The 25,984-nt window shown below is 37.9% G+C and overlaps 1 protein-coding gene across 2 annotated transcripts; it reads right to left on the bottom strand.

The window, feature by feature from the left end:
- Positions 1-25,984, bottom strand: LOC21399081 (DNA-directed RNA polymerase I subunit RPA12). 2 transcript variants are annotated; one of them, XM_024165052.1, is made up of 8 exons: positions 25,784-25,984; positions 25,258-25,372; positions 25,084-25,177; positions 12,097-12,229; positions 1,014-1,054; positions 408-467; positions 265-321; positions 1-184 (listed from the first exon to the last, which is right to left on the bottom strand). In XM_024165052.1, exons 4-8 carry the CDS (start codon positions 12,212-12,214, stop codon positions 110-112), a joined length of 351 nt encoding a protein of 116 aa, XP_024020820.1. In that variant the 5' UTR covers positions 12,215-12,229; positions 25,084-25,177; positions 25,258-25,372; positions 25,784-25,984; the 3' UTR covers positions 1-109. The 2 variants fall into 2 exon arrangements, with proteins under 2 accessions (XP_024020820.1, XP_024020821.1); XM_024165053.1 differs by having other exon boundaries at positions 25,084-25,172.

The raw sequence follows: 25,984 nt of genomic DNA, 5'->3' as shown, positions 1-25,984 counted from the left end.
AAAAAAAAAAAAAAAACAAAGGCGTGATAGTGTATACATCTCCTGTGATACAAAAATTTTGCCTTTGTGTCTTGTAGAACAATAAACCCTCCTGCCTCACAAATGTGAGTCAATTGTCCTGAAACTGATGCAGGCATTTGGTACATGTGTAAAAAGTAGTTTGCCCTTCATCGGCTGATCTCATCTGTAAGGGAAGGAAAACAAAATCACGACAATGATCCTCCAAGAGGAAATTGGAAAAATATTGAGTGCGGTTGTTGAAACCTGTCTAGTATAATATGAAGCTTCATCGTGTCCGCATTTTTCACATTTCTTTTTAATCTGTTGAAAAGACAAGATTATAAGTTTTCCACCAAATAGAAAACAGCATGCCCTTAACATCAACGTTGCAAAAAGAGTTCAGCTACCTTTGACAATTCCACTTTTTCTTCACCAATCGTTATTATGCCTAGCTCTCTTCTTATATCCTGCATAAAACGAGGGTCAGATGTTTGAGTAGGGTATGAAAGAATCAATCGACGGGATCAACTATTTGCTGAAAATTCCAAAAGGATCAAGAATCCAAAGTTTTAATTTTACTTGCAATTAATTAATTACATGTACGTATTTACATATCTTATAGCTAAGAAAACACGATGACTTATTATGTAAGACCTACATATCTAGCAGCCTAATAATCTGGCTGTTCGGCCAAAAAATTACTTGCGGTTATCTTCATAAGAAATAGCCTGGTTCCAGTGTGTACAACTTTTTCAAGCTCGAATTAGATTGAGCCACAGCTGTCCCAATTCAGCTTGAATTTCATCTTCCTCCTATATGTATGTGTGTGTGCGTTCAAACACAAAACAAATATATAGAACTTCCTAACTGATGTAAAAATTACATGGCGTTGATGTTATGACTAAGTAGTTTTATCAGCATCCAAGAGAGGCAGCTATTATTAAAGGCATGCCATTATGTATCAACCTTATCCAAATCAACTATCCAACAAAAAGGGGTGTAAAGAGGCATACCTCAGCAGTGACTGTGTAAGATATTTCTCTTCCAGCAATATCTGAAGACAGCAATTGTGATCTCAGTATGTCTAAGAATTATGATAAGAAAAAGAATATAAACTTTGCCGGAGATATTTATGAGATTGTAACATTTGAACATAGACTCGAGCAGGAAACAACACAAATACAACGCCATATCATAATACACACACACACACACACACACACACACACATATTTATATATATATATATCTATATGTGTATTTTTTTTTTTTGAAACAGAAACTTTATTAGAAAAAGGAGCAATGAAACGGGAGGAAGAGTTTTCCTCACCAAAACCAACTCCAAAAATACAGAGGGAAATAAAAAGAAGCAAAAAACTAGAAGAAAGGAGCCCAATTCCTAACAAAATCTGAAAATATTGGCCAACCAAACTCTGTCCCTATAAACCCATAATGAAACCCAATACTTAATTTTGTCCCATGACACCAAGAATCTTCCCCGCATCCTCAAAAATTCTGCTATTCCTTTCTAACCAAATGCCCCAACAAATAGCTAGTATAGTGGCCCTCCACAAGATTGAGCCCCTGTGAGTTGTGACTAAGGCTCTATGGGGGGAAAATACAAGCAACTCAGCACAACTCCTAGGGGTGTCCCATAGGAACCCAAACTCCTTCTGCAATAAAGACCAAATCTGTTGAGAGAAAGGGCAGTGGAGGAATGATTTGCTGTCTCCCCATCGTTCTTGCATAAAATACACCAGCCTAGAGAAATTGAAATAAAAGGATTTCTGCGGTGCATCGAGTCGTGAGTGTTTAGCTTATTAAGAGCAAGAAGCCAGCAAAAGACTTGAACTTTAATAGGGGCTCTAGTTTTCCAAATGTTCTTAAACAAAGGGGAACATGTTCTTAAACAAAGGGGAACCGCTGAACTGATGAATCAGTAATCAGATCGGAAAAGAAAGATCTGACAGTGAACAAACCACTGGAATCATTTATCCACTCCCTTCTATCTTGGAGCACACCATTAACATTAACTCTCTCCAAAACATCAATTAGCTCCGAGGCCTCCCTCATATCTCTATTCGACAAATTCCTAACGAACTTAAAATCCCATGAATCATTACCTAGAGCAAAACTCGCGATTGGCTGATCAAGGAGAGAAGAAAGTCCATATAAACTACGTTACTAAGGCGCGCCTCGTGGCAGTGCAGAAAGAAGGCCTCAGAGACTACACTCTGATGTGTTGGCAATGAGGCTTACGCCTCATCCAAGTGAGTCGTACGCTTTCATGCTATGCCTCAAATCGTTCTTGAGGCATGCGCCTCTTCCAAAAGGAGTTCCCAAATTGATGCTGGGCCCTAACTCTTAATGAGGTTCGAATTGAATAGGCCCTTGATCAGTAAAAAAAAAAAAAAAAAAAAAAAAAAAAAAGAAGCCCTAACCAGACAAATTAGTGGCTGCCTCCTCCTCTCATTCGCCATATCACGCTCTGTCCTTCTTCGCAACAAGCCAACAACAGTGAACAACCTTCTTCGCATCATCCAAGGTGAAAACAAAAGAGCATTCAATGGACTCTTCAAGCAGGTAATTTCTATTCGAATCTCTTTTCTTAACTTGATTTCTGGTTTTTTTTTTTTTTTTTAATTTTGGGAAAAGCAAAACAAAAATAGAGCTTTCTTATCTACTATTTACTGCAATTATCATATTAGAGATAATAACTGAGTATAATTTTGATTATTAGGTGATAAAGGCAAGAAGACCGTGCAAGAGGATGAGGAAGAGGAGTGGATAAACTGATTATGACACTGACAGTCAAGAATTTGTGGACAATGAGAGATTTAAATTGGCTGATGCTTCTCTTAGTAGGGATGATGATTGACCAGTTGGGAGATCTAGGCTTTTAGAAGTGCATTGTGAACCTTGATGATATTAGGATTTGATAAACTATGTAGTCTTTTTTTTGCCTCTAGTACTGAAATAGACTTAGTCTTTTTGTGGATTGATTGGTTAAATTTCTTGTTTTTAGTGATTATTGAGTGTGGATTTAGTTTTCATTACTAGTTTTTTTTTTGTATTTTTTATTGGCATTTTTTAAGGCTTACGCCTCAAAGCACCTCGAGGCGTACGCTTCGAGGCCCAATTCCGCCTTTTAAACCTTGTATATAAAGCAGGAAATCTTGAACCTAGAGGTCTATTTTCACACCAAGAGTCTTCTGACAATCTCTCCCAAGCCTACCTTCCATTTAACACGGGAAAAAACCATCCGCAACAGACTGGATTGACTTCTAAGGGCATCTAAATGATTTGTTACAAAGAAGAAAGCCTTACTTATTATTGTTTCATGGTTGGTGTCCTATGTAAAGAAATGGTGAAACTCTGGACCGTCTCTTTCTCCATTGTCCATTTTCCTTGTGCATTTGGTTCCAAGTTCTAAACAAGTTTGGAGTTCCTTGGGTGATTCCAAGATCAGCTGCAGACCTTTTCAATGGTGATTTGTTCAATAATAGGCGGAGGAAGCTTTGGAACGTAGCAACACTCTCAGGGCTATTTGGTTAGAGAGGAAGAACCAGATTTTTGAAGACTTAGAGGGAGATGTTAATGTAGTCTGGGACAGAGTTAAATTTTGTGTGGCATTGTGGTTGTATCAAGTTAAAAGATTCCATGCCTTCTCCTTTTCAGATTTTCCTAGGAGTTGGGATTTAGTCCTACACTAGTTTTCTGTTAGATTTTCTTTCGTGTTTTGTTCTGCGAGACTCCTTGTCCCCTTTTGTACTTTCCCTTTTTTTTTGACTTTTTAATAAAATTCTATTGTTTCTTATAAAAAAAAAAATATATATATATACACACACACACACACACACACACACATATATATACACACGGCCCCAGAGTCCCATTTATTTTCAGCTAGCCCATATTTCCCTATAATGACCCTATGCCAAAGTGATTCTGTCTCTTACGAAAATTTCCATAGCCATTTTGCCAACACTTTTTTTTTTTTTTTTTCCTAATATTGCTAATACCCAGACCCACAACTTCCTTCGGCCTGCACACAGAAAATTATTCGCAAAATTATGCTCTTGTCCAGATTAACTCTTAAACCTGAAATTAAGCAATATATATATATATATATATATATATATATACACAAAATGGACGATAAATTTGACAAACTCTCCTCATCCAGTGAACTGAAAAATAGTGTATCGGTTGGCTAATTTTGATACATGATCTCCCAACGGAAAGTGGTTTGATTAAAATTCAACAGCCCTCTCAACTAGTTTCCTTAAAACATCCACCGCGAGCATGAACAAAAATGTGGGGACAACGGATCCCCCTGCCTAAGCCTTTTGGAAGCTGCAAACTTGCCCCTAGGCCTGCCATTAATCACCCTGAATATGAAATTGAACTGAGGCAGCCCATAATCCACTTTCTCCACCAAGCCCCGAACCCCTTGTTTTCCATCACGGAGTCCAAAAACTTCTACTCCACATGGCAATAGGCCTTCTCAAAATCGATTTTTACCACAATCCCCTCTCTACCCAAAGATCCACCTCATTTGCCACTAAAACCAAGTCCAATATCTGCCTCCCTGGAATGAAAGCCCCTTGAACTTCTGAAGTAGTCTCCTCAAGAACATCCTTAAGCCTATTTGACAAAACCTTTGAAACGATTTTGTACAAACTCAACACGAAACTTAGGGGGCGTTTGGTATACATTAATCTTAAGGGTGGGAATGAGAATCTACAGGATTACTATGTTTGGTACAAGAATTGTCATTTTTACATTCCCGGGAAAGTGAATCCCATAGGATTCATTTTACCTCAAAATGGGGTAATATGAATAACACCCAACAAGGTGTTATTCAAATTCCTAGAAATCTCAACATCATGGGAATCTCACCACCATCACCACTGACCATGTTCTGCCCAGTCACTCAGCAGGCCAACCACCCACTAGAGGTCCAGCGACATTCAGCGTCCTGCTCAAACCACCCCACCACAACTCAGAGTCGCCGTCACACAGTCCCAGCCCCATGTCGCACTATTGCAGCCCCACCACTACCCAGACACCAGTAACAACCTCACCATTGTCACAACTCCACCATGAGTCAGACTATCTATTGCAACCCAGAATAAATAATCAAGACCCAGAAAGAATAACGTCTTAAATTTGAGGGGGGAGTAAAAGCCATTAAGGTCATATGTTTATTTTTTTAAGTTTATTTGTTTACTTTTTTCATAATTTTTAAAATTTGGTACCAAATTTATTAAAATTTATAATATTTATTCTTTGTAATATTTTTTTAAATCTAAGGTGTGAAAATTATAATTGAAAATTATAATCACTCAATTAAATAAAATTTAATTTGTTTAAAACAATTTAAAATTAATTTTATAAGAAAAAATTACATTATATTACTATGCACAACCAAACACCGTAAAATAACATTCCTAGCAATCTAATAAAAGATTCTTACGCATAACCAAACATGATAATGTAGATTTCTAGGGAATCATATTACCTACCATCACTTTCCCAAGTATTTGATTCCTATTGATTACTACATACCAAACGCCCCCTTAATGGCCTGGAATCTTTGATTCAATGCAAACTAGGCTTTTTGGGGAATTTTTCTTCTTCTTTTTTGGATACATTGCTAACTTCTCCAAGGACTCAAGTCTAGGATCTCTCCCCTAAACCCACCCCACCCTTACCAACTGAGTAGCACCAGTTGGCACTAGACTTTTTCGGGATTAAACAAATGTACGTCTCATTGGTGATATTATTAATAATCCCTGCTCTCCAAAATTCTTCAAAGGTCTTTAAAACACCGCTTTTGATAAAATCCCAATTCTTGATAAAAGGAAAGTGTGAACCTGTCCGGGTCGGGGGCCTTATTCCTGTCACAACTAAAAATTGCTATGTAGTTTCTTCTTCTTCAAATGGCTTCTTTAAAGACTCTGCAGCCAAAACTGAGATTGGGTCCAATTCAAATCGTCAATACCAATGAAATTTCCTCCGGAAGATTCATTAAGTTTCTCATGGAAGCCACTGTCAGCTGTGTGATCTCCTCATCCTCCACAATAGATCCTTCTTCATTCTCCAACTTTGAAATCGTATTTCGTGTTTTCCTTGCACTAAGTAACCTATGTTAAAGCGTTGTATTCGCATCTCCCTCCTAAGCCCAAGTATACTTACACTTCAATCTCAAGGCCCTATCCTCCTCAATAATAAGAAAAAGAACACTGCCTTAACTCTCTCCTTTCCTCTTGCAAAGGGCTGTCCAATCAGGCCCCCTTTAAGTAGATCGATCTCCTCAATCCTCTTTAAAACTCTATGCTTCTCCACTCGAATAGCATTGGCCTCCTCCGAACTCCAACTCTTCACTTTCCCCTTTAAAAACTTCAACTTCCTCATAACTTGAAACCGTTCCACCCCCTGACCTCCTCTTCCTCCGACCAAGACTTCAAATTTCTAGCAAAGTCTTGTTTTCGAGCCAAGTGTTATCAAGTCTTTGTTTTCGGTGGTTTTGTGTGAAAGAGAACGAGACAATGATCTAAAACTGCTCTGTCGCCTCTTGACGCCCAAAAGGGAAAAACTCCAACTAGCCCTCAAAAAGCAAAAACCGATCCAATCTGCAACAAATGGGAGACTCCCTAAAACTCGACCATGTAAACTTTGCATTGTGCAAAGGCGGGTCTGTCAACTTCTAGTCAGATTATTGATGCCACTCTTCTCTGATAGAAAACGAGCAACATTAACATCACCCCCTACACACCATCTTTGCCCACATAAACTCCAAAGGCCCGCCAACTCATCCCAAAACATCCCTCTTTGATTGTAATGATTAGGACCATAAACGCACAAAAGCCACCAAAATCCCCCCTCCTCAACCTTAATAGTAACCCGAAAAATCCCCTAGTAAACTTTCCACCACCTTTACTCGTCTAACATCACAAACTACTAAAACGCCCCCGGAAGGACCCACAGCCAGCAACAAAGCCCATTCTTTAAACTGAGATTGCCAAATACTCCCCATGAATCTTCTATCCATCCCTCCTTTGCTTGAATCATCATCACGTCCAAAGTCTCCCTGCACACTACCTCCTAAACTCCTCTCCTTTTTAACGAGGAATTCCTGCCTCTAATGTTCCACGACATAAACTTCATTTATAAACTTCCAATGCCCCAGTAACGCTCTTGTCATCTTGAACGTTAAATTCCAAGTTCATCTCCCTCTATCGGCCCTTGCTGCTAACCGACTTGGCTGCACCATCTATACTCTCCTTCGAACCTTTTTAAGGTTCTGATAATTTGACTTGCATATTCTAAAGCAAATACCTGATTTTAACGCACTCCACTTTCTTCCCTTCGATCGACATTGAACACTGATTCAAACCTAATAACAGCTTATTATCATCCTCTGGGAATAGCCTGACCCTTCCCGTACTTGAATCCCTTTCGTCTCCGTCAATTCTCAAACCACTCCCCACCATTGCCTCGTCCACCCGAAACCCCTCCATATTGGCCCCCCAACTCACATGGTGCCATTGAAGCTAGAGAGGAAAGATTTACAACATTAGGGCTTAAAACCTGATCCTCATAAAGTTCACTAGAATTGTGACAATCCTGGCTCATGACAGCTAACTTCTCTAGATCATCATCAGTGGTGAGATATCTAACCTCTTCAATCCCCACAAACCCCTCTTAAGAGTCCCCACCATTGTTATTATCCGAAGAACAGAAAGAAGAGAGCGCAAACTATTATCCTCATCAGACAAAATAATTCTGTGATGTAGGATATCGAATTCTCCCTCAAAATCCGCAGATTCTTCCTCTGACATAACGTCAGTAATTCATTCTTTTCTTAAGCCGTCCACCCCTACGATGCTCTTCTTTGGTTGTCTAGAATGAAGATAAAATAAAGGAAACGGTTTAACACAATACTTTTCTTTCTCTTTCGCTGGAATAGTGTAGAACAGGACTCTCGAATTTTTCTTTTGGAACTCATCCTCCCATCTTTTTATTTTGGCTCTAATAAACTCTACCTGGTGTTTGGGCCTCCAACTAAGGCCCGCCTGGTTTTTTTAATATTCAGTGATTCAAAAGCTACCTTTCTCCAACCTCCTAAGTTCTGATCCACTGAAATAGCCCAAGTATAGGCCCAACATCAGACCGGGCCCATCACAAATATGTATCTCATCCTCTATTGATTCACCCAATATCTCGAATTTATAGGACACTAGTATACTCCGTTTTTTAATTGGTAGCAGAAACTGATTGGCTGCCGACCCAAGAATTCCCTAGAACCTTTTGCTTCTCTTGAAAGTGGTGGTTTTTCTAGGAATGAAGACACTTGGGCCGAAATGTTGGAGTGCATACCACGTTCCCCCCATTTGCTTGCCACGTGGGATCCATGTCGAGGTAGATGCCATGTCAGTTTTTTCTAACCACTCTTTGTCTCCAGCTTCACGAGTTTTGCAGACTACATTGAAGCTTAAACTTCTAAGCACCAGAAATTCTGTCCTGGTGCCAATGGTTCTGATCTCCTCAACAGAGTCACTGTCGCGGCTCACAGACTCGATACCAAGGTCCTTTATCTCACAACCCTTCTTTCTTTCGCCACTCCAGAATTCTCTTCAATGCTTCTGAAAAGCATTCCCCTTGTTCTGCCATTAGACATCATGGTCTAAGGGTTATTGTTCTCCAAGTTAAACAGCCTAAGACAAATCCTTTAACCCTGACATGGACGCTCAAAGTTGGCGACATGAAACCTTCCTTGAACCCTCTAATCTTTATCTTGGCAAATAAAAGAAAAGATTGATCTAAGGTTTCCTTGGCAATGTCTAGAAGACCACCACAAGTGTCGCCTATAACTTAAAAACGTGATAGTTCCACATATTCAAAGGCAGCCCCTCAAAGTCGTTTTAGGCCCCTAAAGTTTACTTTTCACTTTAAATGCATATAGTCTTTCAAATTTTTTTTTTTCATATTTGCCCCCCTCTTACTAACCAAAGTTAAATATGTCTACTAAATTTAATTTCATATGGTGTTTATCAATATGAAGTGATCTCAAACAAGACAACTTTTATTAAATGACCCATTAATATAATTGTCCTCAACAATGTTTTTAAAAGCGCCTGAGGCTTACGCCTCAAGGCCCGCCTTGTGGCGAGGCGCTGAAAAAACGCCTCAAAGCTTATGCTTTGAGGGTAGGGGAATGAGGCTTACGCCTCATTCATGTGAGGCCCATGCCTCAGGGCTACGCCTCAAGAGGCGCATGAGGCTAACGCCTCTTACTTTGAGTGTTTTTTTTTTTTTAGTTCTTTTAACCTAATTGATGTTGGGACCAAACTTTTAAGGAAGCCAGAGTTGACTAAGAACCAAAGAAAAATCAGAGAATGGTTGCCTCCTCCCTTCTATTACATTGTTTCTCTCTCTCCTCTCCCTTTTCTTCGCTCAGCCAAATAATGATCAACAATTAAATATCTTCGTTTTTTTTTTTTGAAACAAAGATTCAATATCTTAATCATGGATTTAAAAAGCGCCAGAGGCGCACGCCTTTGAGCGGCGCCTCAGGCGGTTAGTGAGGCATCCGCCTCTCTGCAAAGGGTCTTCTGGCGGGTTATTTTAACAGACTGGCCCAAAAGTTTTAAAAAGCCCAAAGTATCCAGGCCCTTAATGGCTAAGAAAAAACCCTAATAACAAAAGAAGCAGCCAGCCACTTGCACAGTCGTCTCTCCTCCTTCCTGGCACGGGCAAACACTCTTCTTCTTCTCTTAGTAGTGATGATGATTGATGAGTTGGGAGATTAGGCTTTTAGAAGTGCATTATGAACCTTATGATATTAGGATTTGATAATTATAGTCTTTTTTACGCTTCTAGTAGTGAAATAGACTTCTCTATATGTGGATGTTTGGTTAAATTTCTTGTTTTTAATGATTATTAAGTATGGATTCAGTCTTTGTTAGTATTTTTTTTTTTCCTAAATTTTTTATAGGCATTTTTTGAGGCTTTCGCCTCAAAGCGCCTTGAGGCTCATGCCTCACCTCGTACAGGCAAAAAGCCTTAAGGCCCGATTCCGCCTTTTAAGACCTTGGTCCTCAAATGTATCCCTTTCCACACAACCCTATCAATTATTGTTTTCTCATAAATACTTCTTCTCTAGTTTGCCCTTATTCAACTAATATTTATTTCAAATGTGTCCCTGCTTAATCATTCTTTTTATTATAGCACTCAACTATTAGATCTTCGTATGTACTTTCTAATAATTTTGCCCACTAAAATGTTTATTACTTAAATATGTTCTATGCTTGTCTATACATGTATAATATTAGCCCGAAACATATTTTGATTGACAATGTTCATTTCATCCATTCTACTACATTTTTTCTTGTGAACTAACGAATGAAAACTAAAAAAGAGGGGGGGGGGGAACTCTTCACAAAATTTTATATTTAAGCAACAAATTCAATAAACTAAACATGTGTGTGTGTAATACACGCTTCCAATTAGTTAATAGTTGGAGTTGATATTTTAAGGGTTTTTAATATTTTTCATGTTCTTAGTTTTGCCTCCTGAACTAAATCCTGGCAGCTTCGCCACTGATCCTAATCCAACTATTTCTAGCCTCAATTTGAATGACCTCCCAATGAGAGAACAAAGACCAAGGCTTCATTATGGCTACAGGACTCCTAGAAAACAAAGTTTTTTCTGTCAACAACGAACCTCACTCCAACTCGTCCCTACACCAAGTAACTGCCCTATCAGTTGCCAGAGGAACTAACTCGGTTGACCGCTCCAATTTGCTTCTAAGTAATTCTTCAATGACTTCCCACTCTGATTCCACATTCTTCCTGTAAACTACCACCGCCGTTTTCCAGGACTTGATCAGATCTGTCACCTCGTTCTTAGTTGTGGGGATTGACCTCTGAAACTCTCTACCCTGAATCCATGGAGGGAAAGTTCTGTGATGAACTTCTTGGACTGCCTTCCAATTTTGGTGATTACCAACATTATCTCTTGTGAACCTGGATCTTCCTGCCTCCTTTAAAGCCTCCCCTTTCAAATCTACCTTGTTGTTCCACCTTCCAGATGAAGATGAACCGCCAAAATCTCTCCCCAACAGTGCATCCAGCATGGCATTCATGATCGACCAACCAGATTTGTTTCTATCACTTGATAGAAATAAATTTACAACTACGCCCCCTTTAATCCTCATTCTAGAAACTTGCCTTTGGCATTTGCTAAAATCTCCACCAATAAGGTCATTGAGGAATTGGTGAACTTGAATTTAAAACCTTAACCAGCTTCTGAATTGCAGAAAATCTCCCGTGTATCACTCAACCAAAAGCAGCATCTATGGAGCATGTAAGAAAGAACCTGTGGTTTTGCTTTTGCTTGACCTCCGCAAACTAAATATAACCCCGAAATTGGCCTAAAGTGATTGTAAAATACTTCGAACTAATCCTAAACTCCTGTTTGAAGTGATTGGAAGTAATCGAATTCATGATAAAAGACTTATAAATCACAGACGAACGTTTAGACTTCTGGAGAGAAGGGAGACCATCTCTCTCCTTGCACCAAAGTTTGAGAAGTATAGAATGTGCACACACCATACCATGATTTAACTTTAAAACGATCAAAACTATCAAGACAAATAAACATTTTAATACCATCACATTGAATTTCGATATCCCTGAGTACATGTACCGGAATCTAGTGAATATGTACCGTAGCATTGAATCTAGTGAAAATAAGTAATTAATCAGAAACGATAAAACACACAAAGGATCAACTTTTATGGATGTTTAGTGATGGGTGCTTGTTAATAATAGAAATAGTTAACTGAATATACCACATGCCTATAAAAAACCTTTATAGAAAATGTTAAATTCTTTAGACTTGTATTGAAGAGCATATAGCAGCTTGTTAGAAGTGAAGAATTCATTAGTTGACCAACAAAAAAAAAGGAAGGGAGAGAGAGACTCATATGATGTTTGAAAAGAATTCATCGCCTTATTTCATTCACTGTGAAAAGTGTATACGTTCAAGATTCATCATCAACAACATTAAATACTCAATTTCCCATACCTTTTGCATTTCGCCTATGCTTGCACAAGGGACATTCGGCATACTTAGTCGAAGTGAGAGATAGCATCATTCCACACAAGTCGCAGAACATGAAATCACGACCTTTATAATACGCCATTATGATTCTCAGTCACTGCAAAAAGTAGTCAACACTCAGTTGATAGGACAAATTCATAATTTTCCGATGGATAGGCATATTGTGGGGGGAAAAAGTTTCTTCTTTTTATTTATTTATTTATTTATATTTTTTGAGAAGAAAGAAAGTATCAACACAATCCATGGTGGAAAGAAATTCAACCAAATAATGTCTTTTTCTATCCAAAGAGCAAGTAAGAATAAATCACGTGATGTTACGAAAACAACACATGAGATTTTTTTAACTGCCTAGAAGAAGAATAAAGACATAAAGACCATAAGATCAAAAGGCATCTATGAAAAAGTATAAAAAAAAACTAGATTATTGAAATTTTAAGAAAACAAAAGGGATGAACTTATCTCATATTAAGATAGGATTGAGATGACTTTGGAATATGAGTTAGCAAAATGTTAATAAGGATATCAGGATTTATATTCAACCAAAGTTGAATGCTAAACCGCAGTTAAATTACTAGCATAGTAGAGGATTGCAATATTCAACCAAGGTTGATTTTATTTTTTTATTTACTTTATAATTATATTTTATTTTTTTATTTTTTTATTTATGTAAGAGGGAGTAAGGAAGAGAGGCCTTCCTTACCATCCTCTTTTTAATACATAGGTAAGACACTTAGGGAATCAAAACCACTAAAAACCAGTAATAAAAATAAGACTAGTTGTGATAAGATATAAAAACAGTTAGACTTTTGAAATATAAAAGTAACTAATGAAATGCAGTTATCCTAATAAGGGGAAATTTTTTAAAACGTTTGAGAATGAAACAGAGGGAAAATTTTTTAATAACTGCGGAATTACAGTTGTTTTCTTAGGAATAGATTAGTAAGAATCTGTTTCCTGATTTAGTCTTAGGCAACATAATTGCATAATGATTTTAGGGCTTAATTGTAGGTTTGACTTGTTAGCTTATTTCCTATTTTATCTGATTGCCTTTTTTATTTGGAGATTTTTTTGTCTTAATTATAGGAATTGAGTTGGCAAGATTGTTGCCTTCCTCTTCCTTTATATTGTCATGTATTCTTTACCCTTAAATATACAAGAATAATAAGAATTTCTCTCAAAAACAATCCTAAAATCTAGATGGCATTAGAGCTGGTCCATTCTTGGCCTTGCTCTTATCTTTGGTTCGACAACCCAAAATCATAACCTTTCTTTATGCCAAAATACGGCCCAGCAACCGGAATGGCCACCGAAAAAGAAATCTCTACTGCCGCTCCCAATCAAGAAACTATTAGTCTAAACAATCATGAGGGAATGGACAGCACTCATCTTCTCATTACCAGTCATAAATTAAATGAAAAGAATTTTCTCTAACCAAGTCAGCCATCTACTGTTATTGGAACCGGTTTACTTGCTCAAAAAGGTAATTTTCTCAACGTCTTAACTGTGAAACAAGAAAAAGCGAGTTCTTAGATTATTGACTCAGGGACTTCAGACCACATGACTGGGAATGATAGTATGCTTCGCAATTATTCTCCTTGTTCCCACAATGTCTCAATTAGGATTGCTGATGGGACTCTTTCAAAGGTGGCAGGCATAGGCTCTGCGGTCATCTCAAAAGAATTAACTCTTGATACAGTACTCTTGGTCCTAAACCTTGATTGTACCTTACTTTCTATAAGTAAACTCACTCAAGACTTAAACTGTATCACTCAATTTTCCTCCACCTCATGTGCTTTTCAGGACTTGGATTCAGGGAGGACGATTGGCAATGCTAGAATGTGTGCGGAGCTCTATTTCCTTGAGATTGAAATGAAAAGGACAAGCTCATTCAGCAATCTGTGTGCCTCTGCAAACAACTTCAAGTTTGTCTACTTCATATGCTAATCAAAATAAAGATAGTGAAATACTGATGTGGCACTTTCGTCTTGGTCACCTTAATTTCATGTATCTTGCTAAACTTTTTCCGTCTCTTTTTGGCAATAAAAATCCGAAACTATTTCAATGTGAAGTGTGTCAGTTGTCTGAGCATGTTTGCAATTCATATCCTAGCATTCCATACAGATCTTCATAACCTTTTTCAATGATTCATAGTGATGTGTGGGGACCATCTAGAATTAAGAATATAATCGCGTCTAGGTGGTTTGTGATATTTGTGGATGATCATACTCGAGCTACTTGGCTTTTTCTAATGAGAGAAAAATCTGAGGTTGGGAAAATATTTCAAAACTTCAACATGATGTTTCAAACCCAAATTTAAGCAAAATTCATATTTTTTGAACTGATAGTGCCAGAGAATATTTTGCTACCCATCTTGGGGATTATCTTTTAAATCAAGGGATTGTTCATAAAAGCTCATGTATTGATACACCCCAACAAAACGGAGTGGCAGAAAGAAAAAAGACACCTTTTAAAAGTTGCTAGATCCTTACTCTTTACCCCACATGTTCCTAAATAATTTTTGGGGAGAAGCAATTCTCACATCAGCCTACCTTATCAATTGTATGCCCTCATAGGTTCTTGGCTACAAAACAACGTGTCAGGCGCTCCTCGAATTTTTTCCCAACTCTCGACTCATTTCCACACTTCCTTTGAAAGTTTTTGGATGCTCGGCCTTTGTTCATATTAGTCCATCCCAAAGAAGTAAACTGGATCCCAAGTCAGAACAATGTGTCTTTCTCAAATATTCATCCACACAAAAGAGTTACAAGTGTTATTCCCCAAGAAACGACGCTTCTTCACTTCTATGGATGTGACTCTCCTTGAAAATCAATCATACTACCCCAAAACTGACATTCAGGGGGAAAGTGAGTCCAAACAAGATGAATATCAGTTTTGGGAAAATTTGTGTCAATCGAGTCCGAGTCCTTTCATTCATTCTACTCCCTCAAGTTCCTCAAATTCTCTCTTGAGTCCCGTAGATTCTCCAACTCCTAAACTTGTTTTGAGTCCTGTAGATTCTCCAACTCCCAAACCTTTCTCATCTCGCTTGAGCCCCTTAGATTCTCCAACTCCCGTACCTATCTCACCTGCAAGAAATCCCTCAAATTCTCCAACTCCTGAAACTGTCTCACCTACAAGAAATCCCTTAGATTCCCCAACTCCTGAAACTGTCTCACCTACAAGAAGCCCTCATCTGAGCTTCCAAAACATTCGAAGTCTCATATGCAGCCAAAGTATCCCTCCTTCACCTTCACACTCAGAAGCAGAGCCGCATACACATCCTGTGCACACTTAAGAATCTAAACCAAGTCCAGGTAACTCTGATAAACTAACTCCTCTTGAGATGCCATACAATGATCTTGGTTGGCCTATTGCATTAAGGAAGGGTGTCAGGTCTTGTACCCGACATCCTATCTCTAAATTTGTTTCTTATGAGCTCTATCTCTTGAGTATTGTGCTTTCGTCACTGAACTTGCTACTACCGAAATACCCATCAACACTTCTGAAACAACCAAGATGGAGAACAGCGATAGAAGAAGAAATTCGGGCACTTGAGAAAAATGGAACTTGGTAATTATCAGAACTACACAGAGGAATGAAACCTGTTGGATGCAAGTGGATTTTCACCATCAAACATAAAGTAGATGGAAGCATAGATCGATTTAAAGCTCGGTTGGAAGCAAAAAAGGGGTTTACTCAGTCCTATGGAATTGACTACCAAGAGACATTTGCCACTGTTGCAAAACTCAACACCATTCGAGTCTTATTATCTCTTGCTACAAATCTTGACTGGCCTCTTCACCAACTAGACATCAAAAATGCCTTCCTCAATTGTGATTTAGAAGAAGTGTACATGGAAATTCTTCCTGGGTTTAAGACTAAACAGAATACAAACAAGGTGTGTAAACTCAAAAAAATCCCTATATGGACTCAAACAATCTTCTAGAGCCTGGTTTGACAGATTCACGAGAGCTGTGAAGAAATATGGCTACTCTTAATGCCAATTTGATTATACTCTCTTCATCAAACAATCTCCTTAAGGTAAAAGGTCCATTCTAATTGTCTATGTTGATGATATTGTGCTTACAGGAGATCATGAAGAAGAAATAAAGGCTCTCAAGCAATTCTTAGCTCAAGAATTTGAAGTGAAAGACTTGGGGCATCTTAAGTACTTCCTAGGGATGGAAGTTCCTCGGTCCAAAAAAGGAATCTTTGTTTCTCAACACAAGTATGTCCTAGACCTCGTTAAAGAAACTAGTATGCTTGGATGTAAGCCTTTAGACACTCCCATGGACTCAAGTAAAAAATTGGGAGCAAGAAAAGAAAGTGCTTCTGTTGACAAAGGTAGATATCAACGCTTGGTAGGAAAACTGATATAACTCTCACACACGACCTAACATTAGTCCTCAGTCAATGTTGCCTGCCAATTTATGAACAACCCAACTGAAGAACATCTAGAAGCAATATATCGAATTCTAAGATGCCTAAAGAAGACCCCGGGAAATGCTTATTCTTCAAGAAGCTGGAAAATAGAGAGGTTAAGATCTTCACTAATTCTGATTGGGCTGGGTCTATCACAAATAGGAGATCCACCACTGGTTATTGTGGCCTCGTTCAGTTCGCTGATTCGAGTTTTCAATTCGAGCTGAGATGTGACTTTATGTGAGAGCTTTTAACTGTAGCAAAAAAGTTAGATGTGAATGTTTGTAAGAGCTTTTAACTGTAACAAAACTAGAATTAAAAACTCGAATCGGTGAAATGAACGAGGCCTGTATATATGTCTGGGAAAATTTGGTCACTTGGCGAAGCAAGCAACAGTCAGTTGTGTCTCAGAGTAGTGTTGAAGCTGAATTTAGGGCTATGGCTCTTGGTATATGTGAAGGAATGTGGTTGAGGAAACTACTTGAAGAGTTAAGATTCTCAAATGAAGGACCTCTAAAGATGTTTTGTGACAATCAAGCAGCCAACAACATTGTTAAGGATCATGTTCATCATGATCGGACTAAACATATCGAGATAGATCGTCACTTCATCAAAGAAAAGATTGAGGCTAACATCATCATCTTTGTTACACGCCTACCAGAAATCAAATTGTAGATATCCTCACGAAGGCCCTTCCTAGGGGTAATGTTGAGGATTTAAGTTCCAAGCTGGGTATGATTAACATCTATTACCCAGCTTGAGGGAGTGCGGAATTAGGTTATTTTCTTAGGAACAGATTCGTAAGAATCTGTTTCCTGATTTAGTCTTAGGTAGAATAATTGCATAATGATTTTAGGGTTTATTTGTAAATTTGACTTGTTAGCTTATTTCCTATTTTATCTGATTGCCTTTTTTATTTGGAGATTATTTGTCTTAATTATAGGAATTGAGTTGGCAGGATTGTTGCCTTCCTCTTCCTTTATATTGTCATGTATTCTTTACCCTTCAATATACAATAATAATAAGAATTTCTCTCAAAAACTTTCATAAAATCCAGAATAACTATTCAAAAGTAACTGTCTACATTAACTGACATCTGCAATCAGGATAATAGTAATAAGATTTAACATTAAAAAGATATTAAAATGTATTTTAAAGAATTATGAAGATGAGAAAGAGTAACTTAAAAGTTTTTTTTTTTTTTTTGTTTGGACTTGTGAGGAAAGTTGAGTAATGTAGCATGTCGGTAAATTATGGATTAGAATAAGAAATAAGTGTAATCCGGGTATGATTAGCTGTACACCGGATATTAGCATAGAAAAGTATTAGAGGATAGTTGACTTTTCTGTTTCCTTATTTTTACAGATTTTGTTCCTTAGTTTAGGGAAGAGATTCGGCCTCTTTGGCCTATATAATCCTTGTACGTTTTTCTCTGAAATAAGACAGAAAGAATAAAGATTATTCTTCTCCTTGCTTAATTCTTACATGGTATCAGAGCCTCGGCTCTTTCCTTGAATTTTTTTTCCTTCCTTCCTCCTGCAGCCGTTCACCCCATTCTGTCAAATTTTTTTTTCTGCAACCTAAATGAATTATAGACTGGCAATGACCGGCCAGAAAAGGGATTCCTCCATTGCTGGTGATGGCTCGAGCGCTACGAGTGATGGGACTTCAACCGAGAATGTGCAATCAGGAGCAAGTTTAGGGAAGAGATTCGGCCTCCTTGGCCTATATAATCCTTGTACGTTTTTCTCTGAAATAAGACAGAAAGAATAAAGATTATTCTTCTCCTTGCTTAATTCTTACATGGTATCAGAGCCTCGGCTCTTTCCTTGAATTTTTTTTCCTTCCTTCCTCCTGCAGCCGTTCACCCCATTCTGTCAAATTTTTTTTTCTGCAACCTAAATGAATTATAGACTGGCAATGACCGGCCAGAAAAGGGATTCCTCCATTGCTGGTGATGGCTCGAGCGCTACGAGTGATGGGACTTCAACCGAGAATGTGCAATCAGGAGCAAGTTTAGGGAAGAGATTCGGCCTCCTTGGCCTATATAATCCTTGTACGTTTTTCTCTGAAATAAGACAGAAAGAATAAAGATTATTCTTCTCCTTGCTTAATTCTTACATGGTATCAGAGCCTCGGCTCTTTCCTTGAATTTTTTTTCCTTCCTTCCTCCTGCAGCCGTTCACCTCATTCTGTCAAATTTTTTTTTCTGCAACCTAAATGAATTATAGACTGGCAATGACCGGCCAGAAAAGGGATTCCTCCATTGCTGGTGATGGCTCGAGCGCTACGAGTGATGGGACTTCAACCGAGAATGTGCAATCAGGAGCAAGAGGGCTAGCGGCTAATGGCGGATCAAAGAACAGTGCTGAAGATTTCTTCAGTCCAAACGTGTCCTTCCAATTGACTAGCCATAAATTAAATGGCCGGAACTACCTGGAGTGGGCTCAATCGGTGAAACTTGCTATTGATGGTAGAGGTAAACTCGGTTATTTGATTGGAGAAATTACTAGGCCGGTTGCAGGTGATCGGAATATGGCAACTTGGAGGTCTGAAAACTCCCTAGTCATGGCCTGGTTAATTAACTCAATGGAACCAGCCATTGGAAAACCTCATATGTTTTTGCCGACAGCCAAGGAAATATGGGAGGCAGTAAGGGAGATGTACTCAGATATTGAGAATTCTTCTTAGATATTTGAGTTGAAAACCAAGCTATGGAAGGCCAAACAAGGAGATAGAGATGTTATTGTGTTCTATAATGAACTAGTAACCTTATGGCAGGAATTAGACCTTTGTTATGAAGATGAGTGGGAGTGTCCGAATGATAGCATCCGGTACAAGGAGGGAAGAAAACGATCGTGTTTATGTCTTTCTTGCAGGTCTAAACCAAGAGTTGGATGAAGTGTTTTCTGAAGTTAGGAGAGAAGAGATGAGACGAAAAGTGATGATTGGGAAGAGTGAACCGGAGGTGGAAAGCTCTGCTCTTGTATCCAGAGGAACTGAGGCTGAGGGAGAGAAGAAGAATGGCAAAACGAAGCCTTAGTGTGATTACTGTAAACGACCATGGCATACTCCGGAGACATGTTGGAAAATCCATGGTAAACCAAACAATTGGAAGAAAAAACCATTTGGAGATAACCGTGCCTCTCAAGCTAATATTTCAGAATCAAGGCCCGAAACTTCCCCTGGAGTGCAACCGTTCACAAAGGAACAGATAGAGCAAATCTGTAAAATTCTTCAGTCTCAAAATTTCAATAACTCAAACCCTTATTGTTCTCTGGTTCAGAAAGGTAATCATCTAGTAGTGTCCCGTTTTAGTGTCAATTCAAAAGACTTGGATAATCGATTCCAGAGCAACGGATCATATGACCGGTTCTTCAAAACTGCTTTCTTCATATAACCCTTGTGCAGGAAATCAAAGAGTAAAAATAGCTGATGGTTCTTTCTCAATAGTAGCCGGGAAAGGATCAATTGTTGTCTCTCCTTCTTTGACACTCAATAATGTTCTTCATGTTCCCAAGTTGTCTTGTAATCTAGTATCAGTCAGTAAATTAACCGTCGATCAAAACTGTCAGGCTAACTTTTTTTCTTCCGGTTGTTAATTTCAGGATTTGACCACGGGGAAGACGATTGGCAATGCTAAGCAAGTTGAAGGTTTATATCTCTTTGAAGATGGATAAGACTTGAGTAGGCAATCCCAGAAAGCTTGTCTCAATTCTATTTCAATTCCTAGTGAGAATGAGATTATGTTATGGCATTTTAGGTTAGGACATCCAAGTTTCTATTTTATGAGACATGTTTCCCAAGTATTTTTTAAATAAAAATCCATCTTCATTTAAATGTGAAATTTGTGAACTTGCTAAACACCGTCAATCTTACTTTCCAACACAACCCTATAAGGCCACAAAACCTTTTACTATAATTCATAGTGATGTATGGGGACCTTCAAGAATAAAAACAATAACTGGAAAAAGATGGTTCATAACTTTCATTGATGACCATACTCAGCTTACATGGGTGTTTATACTTCATGAAAAATCGGAGGCTGAGAGTGTGTTTAAAAATTTTTATAAAATGATTCAAATACAATTTCAAACACGGGTTCAAGTCTTCAGAAGTGACAATGGCAAAGAATATTTCAATGAGATTCTAGGGGATTTTTTCGTGGAAAATGGTGTTATTCACCAAAGTTCTTGCAACAATACTCCACAACAAAATGGAGTAGCTGAGAGGAAAAATAAACATCTTCTAGAGGTAACTAGGTCTCCAAAATGGTCTTTAATGCTCTCCAACAATGTTCCTAAATATTTATGGGGTGAAGCGGTCCTAACATCCACATATTTGATCAATAGAATGCCTTCAAAAGTTTTGAAATTTCAAACCCCTTTGAATTGCTTTCAGAAATGCTTTCCTTCCTCTCGGCTTTCATATGATCTTCCCCTTAAAGTATTTGGTTGCACTGCATTTGTTCACATTCATGATATCAATAGAGGAAAACTTGATCCCAGGGCAAGAAAATGTGTTTGTTGATTATCCTTCAAATCAAAAAGGTTACAAGTGTTTTGATCCAACATCCAAAATTTTTTTTATATCCATGGATGTCACCTTCTTTGAAAATAAACCTTTCTTCATGGCACCTCATCTTCAGGGGGAGACATCTAGTGAAGATTCGACTTTTAATTGGTTATTGGAAGATTTTTTACCTAAGAAAACTAAAAATGAAGAATCCGAAACCACTAAACAAGGAATCTGAAATCATGGTAAACATTGAAAAGGGAGATGTCTCAAATAATGAAAATTTGGGTCAACCCTTTGTGCCATTACAAAATCAAACTCAAGAAGGAAGCGAGATGTGTGCGAGGCAAGGTGGACATCGCTATAAAGGGAAAGTCTATTCAAGGAAGTATCCAGGACAATAGAGAAACGTCGACAACTTGCAGCATGGCCAAGAATCCAAACTGAGGACAAATCCAGAGGTTGAGATCCAATCAGGTGAGTCTATTCATGTTCCTACTGAGTCAAAGTCTTTTGAGCAAATTTTTGTTCAAGAGTCGGATGAAAATTTAAATCTTCCCATTGCTCTTAGGAAAGGCACTAGGACATGAACAAAACACCCGTTGTATACCTTTTTATCCTATGAGAGTCTGTCTCCATCATTTCGTGCATTTACCTCAAATGCCTCATGTTGTCATTCCAAAGAATATACAGGATGCTCTAGAAGTTCCTGAATAAAAAGAGGCAGTCCTAGAGGAGATGAGGGCTCTTGAGAAGAACAAGACTTGGGAAAAGGTTGACCCTCCAAAAGGGAAAACACCAGTTGGGTGTGAGTGTATACCTTTTTATCCTATGAGAGTCTGTCTCCATCATTTCGTGCATTTACCTCAAATGTCTCATGTTGTCATTCCAAAGAATATACAGGATGCTCTAGAAGTTCCTGAATAAAAAGAGGCAGTCCTAGAGGAGATGAGGGCTCTTGAGAAGAACAAGACTTGGGAAAAGGTTGACCCTCCAAAAGGGAAAACACCAGTTGGGTGTGAGTGGGTGTTCACTGTGAAATACAACTCTGATGGATCTCTAGAAAGATACAAAGCTCGGTTGGTTGCAAAGGGGTTTACACAAACCTATGGTATTGATTATTCAGAAACATTTTCACCTGTTGCTAAGTTGAATACTGTGAGTGTTACTTTCTGCTGCAGTTAATCTGGATTGGCCTTTATATTAGCTGGATGTCAAGAATGCATTTCTAAATGGAGATTTAGAAGAAGAAGTGTACATGGAGGCTCCCTCAGGATTTAGTAAAAGTTTCGGAAAAAAGATTTGCAAGTTAAAGAAGTCTTTATATGGACTTAAATAGTCTTCAAGAACCTGGTTCGACAGGTTTACAAGGTTTGTAAAGTCTCAAGGTTTCCTACAAGGGCAGTCTAACCATACACTGTTCATGAATATCTCTGCAGGAGGCAAAATTGCAGTCTTGATTGTTTATGTGGATGATATCATTCTCACTAGTGATGACACTGAAGAAATGGATAAATTGAAGAAAAGTCTCTCAGCTGAATTTGAGATTAAAGATCTAGGTTTCCTCAGATACTTTCTTGGAATGGAAATTGCTAGGTCAAAAAAAGGCATTGTAATTTCCCAAAGGAAGTATATTCTAGATCTTTTAGAAGAAACTGGGATGAGTGGATGTAAACCCTCAGACACTCCAATGGAACCTAATTCAAAGCTTGGAGAGGTTAAGGAAGGAGTTCCTGTTGATATTGGTCGATATCAACGTCTAGTGAGAAAATTAATCTATTTATCCCACACTCGACCAGACATCTCTTTTGCTGTTAGCGTGGTGAGCCAGTTTATGCATGCTCCTTATGAAGAACACTTGGAAGCAGTTTACAGGATTTTGAGATATTTAAAAGGAACTCCAGGAAAAGGATTATTCTTCCAGAAGAGTGACCAACGAAGAATTGAAGTGTCACTGATGCAGACTGGGCAGGTTCTGTGACAGATAGAAGATCCACTTCTGGATATTGTACCTTTATGTGGGGAAATTTGGTAACATGGAGAAGCAAAAAACAAAGTGAGGTGGCTAGGAGTAGTGCAGACGCAGAATATAGGGCAATGGCTCAAGGGATTTGCGAGATACTTTGGCTAAAAAGCATACTGGAAGAACTTTGTAAACCAGTAGAACTTCCCATGAAACTATTCTGTGATAACAAGGCGGCTATCAGCATTGATAATAACCCAGTTCAACATGATAGAACGAAGCATGTAGAAATTGACAGGCACTTCATAGAGGAGAAACTTGAAGATGGAGTCATTTGTGTGCCTTGTCTACCCTCCACGCAACAAATAACAGACATCTTCACCAAAGGGCTACAGAGACAGTTTTTTGACTCATTTGTAAGCAAGTTGGGCATGATCAATATCTATGCACCAACTTGAGGGGGAGTGTCGGTAAATTAGGGATTAGAATAAAGAATAAGTGTAATCCGGGTATGATTAGTTGTACACCGGATATTAGGAAAGAAAAATATTAGAGAATAGTTGACTTTTCTGTTTCCTTATTTTTACAGATTTTGTTCCTTAGTTTAGGGAAGAGATTCGGCCTCCTTGGCCTATATAATCCCTGTACGTTTTTCTCTGAAATAAGACAAAAAGAATAAAGATTATTCTTCTCCTTGCTAATCCCTGTACGTTTTTCTCTGAAATAAGACAGAAAGTATAAAGATTATTCTTCTCCTTGCTTAATTCTTACATAGCATTTAGAAAATCACGAAGTTTTCTGTTATTTAATGATAAGAACTAAATATAATGATAATAAGTTTTCATCATAATAACTAGAAAATATGAGTAAAACTTTAAGGAAAGAACTATTGAAACAACCATAAGGGAGACTATTTAAACTCTTACATGAAGAGACTAGTGAAACTCTAGAGGAAAGAATATTACACTGACAAAAGAAAATGGTGACTTACGAGAATAATATCAGTTGTAATATTACAAAGAAAATCTAAGAGTAAAGTATAACTATGATACAAGACAATGACATAGGTTATTCATACAGATAGACAACATATGTAGCAGAATCTGAGTCAATTGGAAAAATCAATTAGGTAAAAGGAACAAGCATAAAACCTTGGCATAATGCAACAAGTGTAGAAACTAACTGGAAACAAGAAAAATAAAATAAAATAAAATAAAATAAACTCAAAGCTATTTCAAGAAAAAAAATGCCATATAGTGGGAATACATATGGATTACAGAAGAAGCTCCAACCAAATCTAGTTACCAAACAGAGAAAGAGGAAAATAATCCTAATCTATACAAATCATCAAAAACCATTCATACAGTGCTTAATACAAACACTTGATCTATAACATATTCAGGTTAGTATCGATACTACTATACTATTATAGTATAGAAATAAATTAGTCAGGAAAACATAAAAGAAATTGTAGAACTTCACTACTTTCTAAAGTAACGGGAAGATAATCAATACATCATACTAAAACAATCAAATTATGCAAAGTAGTACCAGACTCTAATTGAATTACCCAGAGAAGAAACAAATTTACCTAAACAAACTTCTGAATGTCAAAAACAAATTCTTAAAATAAAGCAATATATGAACAAGCGATGATAAAAAAAAAAAAACTTGTAAATCCATGAGATAAGACTGAGAGGATCCAATTAGTGATTAAAAGCAATGCTGCGTTAGAAACGTATAGAATCACTTCCAATCAAGGGAGATCGGAGATATCACTCAGCACCAAACAAGAGTTGAACACAACTTTCAAGATAAAGTAAAGGCTTGAAAGGTAAAGTATATTTTCCATAGGCAGGCAGAAGAGAAGACAAAATTGATTAGACAGACAGAAAAACCACCACAAAGGTTATAAAGAAACAGTTCAAAGGATTCATATATGGAAGAATTAAGGTTACATGATACACCTAAAAAGAGAGAATTTCTTAGATTTTCCAAACAAACGTATCGAAAGTTTCAATAAAATCAAAGAGAGAGAGAGAGAGAGAGACCTTTTAAAACTCAGGAACGCAGGACCAGAATGAGAGCAATCGAAGGTGACGTTACTTCCTCGGGGGTTTCTTTGAAACTCAGCAGAACTCTACCCTTATATCCCCCAATTTCATTTGTGCGAATTAGGGCGTGAACGGAAAGTATTATTCCGAGATCAAAGACGAGAACTTTACCAGATTCTTAGACGAGAGCAGCGAAACCGGAGAAGAATAGCTGCTGCTGCTGTAAATGTAAGGGGAACCCTTGTTGTTTGTGTTTCTGAGTTTGGCTGTAAATGTAATGGGAACCCTAGTCCACATCGAAAAGGAAAACGCCAAATGGGAGTTAAGTCTCAAACAAAATCCCCCAAAGTTTCTTCCTTTTAATACCAAAAAATAATAATAATAATAATAATAATAATAATTCAAACTTGTTCTCAATTTCCACTAAACGGAAAGCAAAATTTTACAAAACAGGAACGCGCAATTTACAAAACCCCATAATCTTAATCTGATAATTTAGAGAAACCAAATGGAAGCAACAGAAATTTGCCTCCACATCTCCAAATTACTGAGCCGAAGGCCAAAAACCGTATAAACAGATAAGCAAAATATCGAGCAAGATAATAGCATTAGACGTGAAATATATAATATGCTCGTAAAATTGGTTTATAGAAGCGAGGGATGCGAATAGTAGAGCTTGCAGAGAATCGAAAAATACCTATGAGAGTGAAGCTCGTAAGAAGGTTAGGGATTCGTTTCGGTCAGAGACGAAGGAGGCGAGTCGGCCAAGGCGTTGAGCCTTGAAATCGCATGTGGAATCGCGAGAGAGATGAAGATGGTGGACCGGAGACTGGAGGCGTCCCTGGCGGCGGCAGGTTTAGAGAGAGAAAAGAAGGGAGACGTGAGGTTTTAGAACGGA

Source organism: Morus notabilis, unplaced genomic scaffold (assembly GCF_000414095.1).
Source record: "Morus notabilis unplaced genomic scaffold, ASM41409v2 Scaffold195, whole genome shotgun sequence".
Taxonomy (NCBI): domain Eukaryota; kingdom Viridiplantae; phylum Streptophyta; class Magnoliopsida; order Rosales; family Moraceae; genus Morus; species Morus notabilis.
The sequence above is the reverse complement of the archived record's forward strand: the minus strand, read 5'-3'. Positions and strand labels throughout refer to the sequence as shown.